The sequence below is a fragment of the Cyprinus carpio genome, chromosome A5 (genome assembly GCF_018340385.1).
Source record: "Cyprinus carpio isolate SPL01 chromosome A5, ASM1834038v1, whole genome shotgun sequence".
In the NCBI taxonomy this organism is placed as follows: domain Eukaryota; kingdom Metazoa; phylum Chordata; class Actinopteri; order Cypriniformes; family Cyprinidae; genus Cyprinus; species Cyprinus carpio.
The window spans coordinates 22,252,643-22,265,090 of record NC_056576.1 but is presented as its reverse complement, the minus strand read 5'-3'; the positions used below and the strand labels follow the sequence as shown (position 1 = coordinate 22,265,090).

Here is a 12,448-nt window from a genome sequence, read left to right as displayed (position 1 = left end):
TGATAATCAAAAAATAAACATAAAAAAAATAAATGAAGCCAAAATAGTTTGATCTTTTTGCTTTTATTGTATAGGTTCTAAAACAAGTATATACACACACATGTATAAATATATATTGTACAGATATAATGTATAAATATTGTATATTTATGCATGTATATATATATAGGCCACTCTAAAAAAGATGGTTCTTTAAAGGTTCTTTACAAGTAATATCATTTCAGAACCATATCATCCTGACCCTGATAGCACACGTTTCACAGAGATGTCTATTTGACGTCTGCATTTACATCTGTAAGATATTTTTTTTAAGTGTTTGCTTATCTGCAATACATATATAGGACGTTTCCTATCAGATGTCAAATAGATGATAAGAAGATGTTTATGATTTAGATTGTATAATGTAAAACTGCCATCTAAAAGATGCCTATCAGATGTTTGTAACTTTGTAACTGAAGCGATCTTTAAGTGAAAGTGAAATGACATACAGCCAAGTATGATGACCCATACTCAGAATTTGTGCTCTGCATTTAACCCATCCAAAGTGCACACACACAGCAGTGAACACACACCCGGAGCAGTGGGTATCATTTATGCTGTGGCGCCCAGGGAGCAGTTGGGGGTTCGGTGCCTTGCTCAAGGGCACCTCAGTCGTGGTATTGCCGGCCCAAGACTCGAACCCACAACCTTAGGGTTAGGAGTCAAACTCTCTTACTATTAAGCCATGACTTCCCCGTGGCCTAATAGACACCTTGCAAACGTACATGTGCCCCTTTATTCTGTAATAGTTCTTTATGTTAGAGTTTAGGGGTCTTTATTCCCGCCTTTTTTTCTTTTTAAACCAGTAACTGTCAAAGCACCTCATTATTGATTTTCTGGAGCTCATCAATCCAACTACACAGACAACCAACACACTCTCAACAGGTAAATGATTACTTTCTTAAATTTAAAGACAAATTTAAACTGGTTTCCACACAAACATGTTCTTTTCTCTTTATAGTTTTTTGATCACATGTAAGCGTAAGCATCTCTGTTAAACTGAGGATACTTCTCTCCTCTTCTCCAATTAGTAAGTAACAAAGACACCGAATTTATAATCCATATTGTTAGATTATTTTTTTTTTGTAATTATTACTTGGGTTTATGCATAAACATACCCAGTCACAAAACATTTTGACTTTATGTCACTTTTTTCCTTTTTAGATTGTGAACAGCTCACATTCTGTCCATTTTTGCTATACTTTTGGCCTTCTGTGAACATAATTGTTTTTACATAAACAAATGGAAGAGGATCACTGTGTATTTCAGATGCATCACATCCCACAACCTCATCATCTGCAGAGAGAAACTAAAAAAAAAAAAGTGAAAAAGTGACGTGACATTCAGCCAAGTATGGTGACCCATACTCAGAATTCGTGCTCTGCATTTAACCCATCCGAAGTGCACACACACAGAGCAGTGAACACACACACACACTGTGAACACACACCCGGAGCAGTGGGCAGCCATTTTATGCTGCGGCGCCCGGGGGAGCAGTTGGGGGTTCGATGCCTTGCCCAGGGCACCTAAGTCATGGTATTGAAGGTGGAGAGAGAACTGTACATGCACTCCCCCCACCCACAATTCATGCCGGCCCGAGACTCGAACTCACAACCCATAGACAATGATTCACACTAACTAACACTTCATTATACTATTTTATGCCACTCAATCACATCAAAATACACATAATGATGAACTTAAAGGCATCAGATTGTGAAGAGACAATGTTTCACTTGAACTTGGACTTCATTATACTATTTTATTTTTAGTATTTATTTATGTTCAATGTCAATAGTCATTTATTAATGTGTTCTGCTAATAACTGTTGTTAGAGCACTGTCATTTTGCTACAATTTCACGTCAGAAATAAAATACCTAATTGAAACTACATGCTGTTGTTGGTGTTTTATTTTTAAAGGTTAACCCTAATAGAGGTTACAAGATATTATGAGACCAGGCAGATAGAGGGGTAAAAAAAACATTAATAATATATACAAATAAAATTCATAATACTTTCTATATTAATGATATAAATATACTAATATGCTAATATTAATGAAAATAAACTATTATTAAAAATTTTATTTATAACACTATTAAGGTCCAATATATAATTTTCAAAGCATGGTTCTTTGTGAAATTCAGATATTATTTCTATTTGAAAGATAATGTATAATATTTTCGGTTTTGATTTCTTGGAAATGCTCTGCTGTAATCAACCCAACCTCCAGATCAATACTTTGCATAACAGCCTAGCTGTTGTAAGGTCATGTAAAATGCAAAAATGAAAGCAGATGTTATATTATTAACTTCAAAGGTTTATCTACTGAGCTCTGGTGCAACTGCACAGGACTGTGCAATGTTGTTTTATGACAACGTCACAATAAGTCCGCCAGTGGCTTTCACACTTCAGGACTTGTTCCAGCAAAAAGGCTTTTACCTAGTTTCATAATAAAATAGTTTTGTTTGAAGAACTTTGAAGAATTGCTGTATAAGCTGTTTTAATTCTCTTTAATAGGGAAGTATTGTATTTTGTGGCATGCAAGCTTTCATTTTTCTCCCTCTTCCTTTTTTCCCATAATTATTCCAGAAATGATAATGACCACAGACATAGTGTGGTTTGTCTAGCACTTTACTTGTATATGTTTTATAATAAGGTAATGCATCGAGCACACAGCCTGAAAGCTGACTTGTTGCCTTGCTGCCCTAAAAGCCTATGATTCACAGCAACGTTCCAAAACTGATTTCAGACAACCTTCTGAGGCAGCATAAGGGTTTAATGATCTACAACAAAATAGTGGGAGCTTTGATGATAACCAAGCAAATGTTTAATTACCACAAATATTAATGTCTTGCTAGAAATCAAGTCAAAAGCAAAAAAAAAAAAAAAAAACTTTCAAACTACAGATTCACATGCACTGGATATCGATATATCATAGGAAAGGATACAATATGCTGCCTGCTCTGTACACAGGATGTGACACGATCATTGGATTCAGATGGATTCCTTCTTTCATAATGTACAGACTTCCTATTTAGGTTTGGGATGAGGAAAGATGTCCACATCACTCTCTCACTATATAAATTCTCCTCAGTTCCTCTCACATTCAGAGGCTGGCAATGGCAGAGTTTAAGCACATTCAGGACTCCAGCAGCAGCTCACAGAACAACTTTTACTGTGTACTAAATGAGGACATTAACAAGAAACCATCACACACATGGAAAGGTATGGCTTATACCAACCTACATTACATCCAGTGAAAGCTTTACCTGTAGTTCATACACTGAAAAATAAAACTTATTTAAGTACTTACTGAAGACCTCACAGTTGTTCTCTGTCTTTTTAATCTTGCTAGAGAATGACACCTATAGTTATTCAGTGAATATTGTTCATGTTTTGGACTTTAGTTGAAGGCTTTGATTTTTCCTCAGATGAAGTGATAGCCTTTAAATGTGGATGTGTAATCATATCAGTGTATTTGTAAGTGTATTTGTAATCATATCGGTATAAACACATTTTGAAACAGCTTGTAGAATTCAGGGTTATTCAGTCAAATCTATTTAATCAAAAATCTCAGATTTTTAACAAATATTATATTCCTAAAAAAAATCACTAATCACAACAATATTATTGGGAGAGCAAAGAACAAGAATAAGTATTTGATTGTTAATCAGAAAATGTACAGTAATTCACCTCTTCTGCAGGTCGCATTTGGAATAAACAGTTTTGCTTTCTTCTGATGTGTGGCAGTGTCATACTCTTCATGGCTCTGTTGATCACAGTATCTGTAAAATGTAAGTTTCACAGATGCTTTGATTGTAAGCTTTATCATCTACAATAAACACAGAAGCCAGACCATGATTGTTTTTTTGGTTTGGTCTTTTCTAAAAACTCCATTGGTTGTGATTTTGATCATGTGAAAATGAGTCTAACTAAGTGTAAATAGGAAATACATGTGCCAGAATAAACATGTCTAGGGCCTTGCACAAGTTAAGCTATGTGCTTGGTGTTTTTGTATCGTTTTAACCTCATTTTGCAAACTTATATTTGTGTTCTTCACAGTGCAGCACCAATACAGTAAACTGACCGAGGTAGAGAATGAAGTGGCCAATCTGACTTCTTCTTTAGCTTTGCTTTCTTCAAACCAACAAGACACATGTGAGAGTTTACATTAAAGGGATACTCCACCCCAAAATGAAAATTTTGTCATTAATCACTTACCCCCATGTCGTTCCAAACCATAAAAGCTTTGTTCGTCTTCAGAACACAATTAAAGATATTTTGGATTAAAACCTGGAGGCTTGAGACTGTCCCATAGACTGCCAAGTAAAATACACTGTCAAGGTCCAGGAAAGTAAGAAAAGCATCGTCAGAATAGTCCATCAGTGGTTCAATTGTAACGTTATGAAGCGACAACAATACTTTTTGTACACGAAGAAAACAAAAGTAATGACTTTATTCAATTATTCATCTCCTGTGTCTCTCCAAATCAGTGTAGCGCCATTTTAGAGAATCTGAGCAGTACACAGGCTGACACAGAAGAGCATAAGCTGCCTGCGTACTGCTCAGATTCTCCAAAATGGCACTACGGTGATGTTTTTTATATATAAATTGGAGATCATGATTATGTCACAATTCTGAAGAAAAAAGGAAAACTAAACAAAATAACATAATTTACTAGTAGTTTTGACAAAATGTTCATTGCTTAAGTCTTTAAAAAATATAATTAAATTAAAATAAATAAATAAATAAATGGAGTCAGTGTCTCAATTCATAAAGACTTGTTTCACTACTGGAATCTCCTGAATGAATGATTCAATGACAAATGCTTTTCTTAAACGGACTGTAGAGAATAAGTGTTTATACCCAAACTATACATTTTTATCCCAGTACTTATGTTAATTAAATGTCTGTAACACAGAAATAATTACGTGTGATTGAAAATACTTTTTGCATTGCTCTTTCTGGATCAGCAGCAGCCTGAATGCGTGGGCAGCGACAAAACCTGCTTCTCACGCTCCACTGACGCTCGCGACGTGAAACAGTTGTCATAGACAGCTGAATCGTTGTCTTTCAGGAATAAGATTGCCTGTGTGTTTGAATTGAGATCGCGATCTTTAAACGATTTTTTGTGCAGCTCTAATGTAAACTGCAAATTGTTTTGCGAGGATATCGTTACGTTCTCACGAGACCAGCCGGATCTCACGGGACACATCGGATCTCGTCACATCCCTACTTGACAGTGTATTTTACTTGGCAGTCTATGGGACAGTCTCAAGCCTCCTGGTTTTCATCCAAAATATCTTAAATTGTGTTCTGAAGATGAACGAAGCTTTTACGGGTTTAGAACGACATAGGGTTAAGTGATTAATGACAAAATTTTCATTTTAAGGTGGAGCTTGGCTATATGCCTTATTGTGAAAGTTATGTTCTTAGTGTTTTTTATTTATTTATTTATTTATTTTATCGTTTTAACCTCGTTTTGCAAACTTATTTGTCTGTTCTTCTTCACAGTGCAACACCAATACAGTAAACTGACCGAGGTAGAGAATGAAGTGGCCAATCTAACTTCTTCTTTAGCTTTGCTTTCTTCAAACCAACAAGAAACATGTGAGATTTTACCTTAAGATTTATATTTCATAAAGAACTTGATAATGACTTTAATTGTTAATTAAATACTTCTTAAACCGGTAAAGCACATGTTCAAACATAAATGAACATACTTTCTAACTAATGTAATATCGCAGGGCAACATTGTTCCGAATATGATTACTAGCATGATATTGTTTTGATACACCAGTGCAATGGACATGAATTAAAGTAACTTGCATTTCAGAGACATATTGGCAGTTATTTTGTGTATTTTTGCTCCAATAACAAAAACATTACTAAAATAAGTCAAACCAAGAAACAACCTTTGCCTCACTGAGCAAAACACAGTTTTGTGAAGTTTTCTTTCTGATCGAATCTGTTATTTTGAAAGAATCGATTGATAATGACTCAATGATACACTCATACAGACAGCAAGTCATTTATTGCTGGTGTATCATGTAACTTACTGTGAGTACAAAATGATGTTTTCATAACCCAAAAAGTCCAGAAAAGGGAGGTAACAAATTGAATTTAAAGATTATTTATGGTATAAACAAGAAGGAACATGAAAATTTGAATGCTTAGTTCTTGTCTGTGTACAGATGACAGATTTATGGAGATGGTCGGTGAACTGAAAGCTGATCTGAATAGCAGAATAACAAATTTGACTCAGCGTAAGCAATCTCAGTCTCAATCTCAAATTATTAATGTATATGCATATATATATATATATATGTGTGTGTGTGTGTGTGTGTGTGTGTGTGTGTGTGTGTTATACATGTAGCTGTAGGCAATAACAAAACTGACTTTCACATTATAATACTGCCAAACTGTTAGAAAAAAATTTAATGTCATAAAACTTTTTCTCTCTCTTAGATAAACCTGTTCTGAGCTGTAAAGCTGGGTGGCAGCCTTTTCTTTCCAACTGCTATGAATTTTCCAGTAATAAAGTGAGCTGGCAAACGGCACGTTTATACTGCAGTGGACAAGGCACCCTGCTGCTCATCCTGGGGAATGACTCCAGGGAGTGGGTTAGTGATACACAGACGCAAACATTGTATAGAAATTAAATATAATCTCATGTAATGTCTATGTCATTTGTTTCATTCAGGATTTTATTGTGCAACACGCTGTTCTTTCATCTGAATCCTACTGGATTGGTCTTACAGATGCGATAACTGGGCATTGGAGATGGGTTGATGGAACACCTTACACCATGAAAAGCAGGCATGTAGATATTTGTAGCTCTTCAATAGCCTCTCAGTCATGATTTTATCATAGCTTTTAATGTTATTGAATATTTATGTTGTTATTTGGTATCTTTTACCATTTCAAAAATCAAGATGACTGTCAATGTTGTCCTACCATTAAACTAGTGAACTGCAAAACAACAACAAAGGTGATAAAATACAGTATCTAAAATACAGACTTAGCCTTACACATATAGTCAACATACATTTTAACCTACTATTGTTGTTGGAAAATCTGCACTCAAAAAAAAAAAAAGAAGAAGAAAAAGAAATATTTAAAAAGCATAAACAAATGACTTGGTTAAAATGAGCAGAAACAACAAAATTCTTGATTTTGTTTTTACAATTTATTTCCATTATGTTCAGTCCACTTAAATTTGTTAAATTTAAATTAATTTAATCATGTTGTGTTGGAACTACATGAATATTTTTTGTTGACACGAGGGAAAGAAGTGTTTTTAATTTAAGAAAATTACATGTTAGAGTTGTGTACATGTAATAGTGAGATTTTTTGGAGATTAGAAAAAAAAAAGTGCGGTTACTACTGTGCAGAAGAGCGCTCAGGTGCTGGCAGCTTCATTGACTAAAGAGATTATTGCACTCTTAAATCCACTGCAAAAAGGATTTTGTCATGTTGAGAATCCCCTTTTGTTGCTGTCGTTGTTAATTAAATGCTTTTGGGCACCACCAGTGGTTTGTAATGGCAACATGTTATTGATCTATGCATATATGTACAGTATGTATGTCTGTATGTGATTACTTTTTTATTTGATTTATTTATTTATTTGTTTGTAGTCAATGGGAACCAGGTGAACCAAATAATTGGTTGGGTGAAGAGGACTGTGGAGAACTAACTGCATCTGGGAAACTGAATGATGGCCACTGCTCAAAAAAATTCAGATTCATCTGTAAAGCACCAGCCAGTGAAAACTACCCAATTAATGGGGCTCTGTTGTAATGCCATTCAAACAGTAGGCCTTCTGATATTATGAGAAATATGTAGAAGTGGGACGGTGAAAGATTTTTAAATATATATATATAGCCTTTTGGTGTTGTTCATAGTGATATTAAAGACACAATGTCTGAACCTGCTATACTGCAGCAGGACTATGGCATGTTCACGCAGGAGAGCAGGAGCCCTGGGCATTTTTCTTTTAGTGTTTTTCAGAGTCAGTAGAAAGGTGTCTTTACTGTTATTATGACTATGACCATAATTGCCTACTGTCTGTTCATGTTCCAAAGGTGCATGTGCAATAATTTTTATGGTTCTTTGAACAAGCATGAAAACTTGTTTAAACCCTTTCCACTAAAGTTTTGTGAAGCTTATTTGAATTTTACAGAATTAGCTTTAAAATACAGCATCATAAAAAATAAAATATTAAAATCCTTTATTGATCCTATAAACGTTTGAATGGTAATATGTACGCACACACACACACACACACACACACACACACACACACACACACACACACACACATTATTTTATTATTATTTTATTATTACAATTTAAAATAATGTTTACCTGTATACTTTAAATTCTAATTTATTCCTGTGGTGGCAAAGCTACATTTTCATCAGCCATTACTACAGTCTTCAATGTCATATAAACCTTATTTGTATATTTTAAAATAATGTGAGTACTAAAGCTAATCTGGTTTGGTCTTTTCTTTTTTTTTTTTTTTTTTTTTTTTGGTGTGGAAAGAATCATGAATTTAAATAAAACGATGAAGAGTTGGGGTGGTAGACACATGAAAAAGTGGTCAGAAGTGGGATAAACAGCTGTTTATTTATGTTTTGCGAAAAACATTTTTTGAGAGACTCACATGCAAATATTTGATTGTGTGTGATTCAATAAGCTATTTAATCACAAACCGCTTATTTACAAAATAAACTTCATGTTAGGGCTGTCAAATGATTAATCACGATTAATCACATCCAAAATAAAAGTTTTGTTTACATAATATATGTGTGTATACTGTGTATATTTATTATGTATATATAAATACACACACATGCATGTATATATTTAAGAAGAATATGTTTATGTTTATATATAAATATATTTATATATAATATAAAATATAAGAATATAAATATATAAATGTATATACATGTAAATATTTTTCTAAATATATAATTTATGTGTGTGTATTTATATATACATAATAAATATACCCTGTACACATACATATATTATGTAAACAAAACTTTTATTTTGGATGTGATTAATCGTGATTAATCATTTGACAGCCCTACTTCATGTATATTTTTTTTCTATAGATTTATGTTTTACATACATATATTATCACATAACCTGCTAACCCGTTACTTATTTATATTCAACATTTAATTATCTTCATGCAGTGCATTACATTACACCAATTACTACTGAACGATTACTTCTGAAAATACCAAAAATAGTAATTTCATTATTTTATGAAAATCCCTAAAATTATTGCCAGAACAATCAGAACAAACAGAGCAATAGCAATAAAAACAACAATTCTTTTGGATAAACCACAAATGGTCCTCCTCTGATCAGGGATTAAGAGATTGACTTCTGCAAACTGGTCTGATGGATGTCGACTTCCCTTATCTTCTGCAAAAATACAAAAAACTATTTATACGGAATATAATATCATAGGCCTTTATTATTTTATATTTATCATTATTAATTACAGTATTACATTGTAAAAAATAAAATTTCTCTGAATAATGAAGAATGTAAAGCTTGGAATACTTACGTTTCAAGCAATAATATAAAGTCCGCTTCTGGAAGGGAAATTAATACATCAGTATATCTGTATTTACTGCAATAAAATATACATTTCACATTTCACTTTGGACGCTTTTCATGATTCCAGGTTTCCCTGAAGCGGAAGTTGTCATGGATAGGTAAACGTCTACTGAAACTACATTAAATACAATACTTTCAAAAAAGAAAAAATAAACATAAATACATATATATACGTATGTGTGTATGTATATTACTGCAGACAGAGGAGAAATATATATATATATATATATATATATATATGTGTGTATGTGTATGTGTGTGTGTTGAGGGTGACAAATTCAGTATGTATATTACTGCAGACAGAGGAGAAAAGGGTGACAAATTCATGTTTAAAAAAAAAAAAAAATTAAAAACTTTCCTTTAAATAACAAAAAAATTAAAAACTTTGCTTTTTGTTAATAACTGTGTAAACACATACTGTACCCAAGGTTTGTGTAAAGGGCATTGTGATCAGCCTACCTCTGATTTTGAATCCATTGCAATTTTATTAATTGCATTCGTATTCTTCTGACATGTCAGTAACCCATTTTCATAGAACAGACAGTCCACTGCAGATATGCCCTCGCTCTTTATAACACTGTTGCTGTCTTGTGTAAGTTTCTCTTCGTCAAAAGTGTAATGGAGCACCACCATGATGACTGTCAGTGATGAAGCTGTAAGGCAATTATAAGTGGATTGTTAACTGGATCATAAAAAACTAATATGGTTAATAAGTTTAATAAAATATGTTTTATCATTAGCCTAATGTAGCGTTCCACAATTGTAAGTGACCTTTCACTTGATTGATGTACGTCACTGCAGCGTCAATGTCAGTTCCAGCACGAGAAATAATGGGGCAGAAAAACAGTAAGAAATGACATTGCTGAAGGGAAGAGACTTCCTTCAAGCCAGATCTGTTTAGAGATTTCTTGAGGTCATTTACAGCAAGATCCATTGTCTGTCCTGAATCCAAAATTAGGGGGAAAAAACACAAAATGGTTGAAGAATGGTTAAAATGGACACTACATATTACATTAAGGATACAAACTTAAAAAGTTGTTTTATTAGACAAATTCATCAAATAGTGCGTTACAAAACAGAAACTATATTTTTAAAAAACAACACCATCTGTTTAAACTGCACAGTACTGTAAAGGCCTGTATCTAAAGGCAGGAAATCTTCAAAGCCTACAGCATGTTTGCGTCACATCATGTCTATTCCTATTTTCCTTGCCTTCATCTGATACAGTTCTGAAAGGGAAGGGTTCCTCCCGTAGACTGTAGGCAGACCAATCGTTGTATGACATCAAAGTACCGCGAGAGCTACCGAGAGCAGACGCTCCATATACTTTCGAATCGCTCTCGCTTTGGTATATGAAGTATATTTTTTTTAGTCAATAAACACACATGTATTTGCCTTGTCATAGCTTACGCCGCCTAGTGGTTTCACTTCATCTTGTCCAAATATTTAGATACTTGAAGGAAGCGGAGCACTGGGGTGTGATCACACCGGTCTTAATTCTAGGCTCTGTTATAATGCACTTACAATACCATAAAAATATGAACAATTTATTTTTAGTATTTGAAGTATATTTCTTTTAGTCTAACACACTGTTGATAGACTACTTCCGCACATTTGTAACCTATTTTACAAATTCAACGTAGGTAACAAACACCCCTAATTTGCTATTTCATTCTAGGCTCTGTGATAATGCACTTAAAAACCTAAAACACATGCACAATGAATGGGGTAACGTTAACAGACATTTTGTTTTGTAAATAATGGAAATAATGGAGGACACACATGCAACGCATTCACCGTAAGTTTTTCTTCAGAGGCTTAAAGTGCTGCGAGAGGTTTGGGCGTTAAATCAAGAGTCACTGTGCAACGCTTTCCTTTCCATCTGATACAAGCTCAACCTTTCACTTTCATCTACGCTATGCGCGAACCTCTAACTATGACAAAACATTACGTAAAACCTACGTGTTTTATATTAGATAATAAACAGAAGCATACAGAAAGGAAAACTTGAATATTTGAATGATTCATTTAATTAGTTGATAGTGCATTTATAAATTAAGATACGTGATATGTGGATTATCATAAAGATATTCTGTTATTGTACTACTCAAATTCTCTTTCATAGGGTAACCTACATTACAAAACAAATACATTTAATAGTAGCCTATTGTATGTAATAATATAGTATCTTTATTAATAAAAATTAGAAAGTACAAAAACCTGAGCTTAATCATCTGCTTGACCCAGGTTTTCTCTTCTGATAAGGTTTTATTGATGCATAGCCTCATTCCAACTGGTGTTTAAACTTTAACTCATCCCACGTTTTAAAATCTCATAAACACATTCACAAATAATAATTTAAAGTTTATAATAATGTTCCAGTGGGAGGCAGTGTTGATTTTGACAGCAAATTTTGATTTAGTTTTAGTCATAGTCTCTTGACTAAAATGCCATTTAGTTTTTTAGTCATATTTTAGTCATCTGAATTGTTTTTAGTTTTAGTCTATGTCTTTATCTTATGATATTTAGTTGACTAATTCTACAGTAAATTTAGTCGGCTAAAACCTAAGGGGTTTAGTTACAGTGCATTTATTAAGCATTTCTCTGAAATTTGCAAACTCATTATATAGGTTTGATATTACGGTTTTATTACGGTTTAACACGATCATCCCAAACCTCCTCCTGCCCAAACTAACTCAGCTCTCCGTGCCCACCTCCGTCTGTCAGTGGATCAACAGCTTCCTGACAGACAGGCAACAGCTA

The 12,448-nt window shown here is 33.6% G+C and overlaps 1 protein-coding gene across 1 annotated transcript; it reads left to right on the top strand.

Moving 5' to 3' along the window:
• The first annotated feature begins 3,141 nt into the window (after positions 1-3,141).
• On the top strand, positions 3,142-8,274 carry LOC122145053 (C-type lectin domain family 10 member A). Its single transcript, XM_042756518.1, has 8 exons — positions 3,142-3,268; positions 3,748-3,837; positions 4,106-4,201; positions 5,558-5,653; positions 6,238-6,309; positions 6,512-6,666; positions 6,747-6,862; positions 7,681-8,274. Exons 1-8 carry the CDS (start codon positions 3,163-3,165, stop codon positions 7,841-7,843), a joined length of 894 nt encoding a protein of 297 aa, XP_042612452.1. The 5' UTR covers positions 3,142-3,162; the 3' UTR covers positions 7,844-8,274.
• Positions 8,275-12,448: the final 4,174 nt, after the last annotated feature.

What these genes read in the sequence shown, in the direction of transcription:
- LOC122145053 (XM_042756518.1), top strand. Translation starts at nt 3,163, where the DNA reads ATGGCAGAGTTTAAGCACATTCAGGACTCCAGCAGCAGCTCACAGAAC. An exon ending in ACCATCACACACATGGAAAG is followed by an intron (nt 3,269 to 3,747) that starts GTATGGCTTATA and finishes CCTCTTCTGCAG; the next exon opens with GTCGCATTTGGAATAAACAG. An exon ending in AATAACAAATTTGACTCAGC is followed by an intron (nt 6,310 to 6,511) that starts GTAAGCAATCTC and finishes TCTCTCTCTTAG; the next exon opens with ATAAACCTGTTCTGAGCTGT.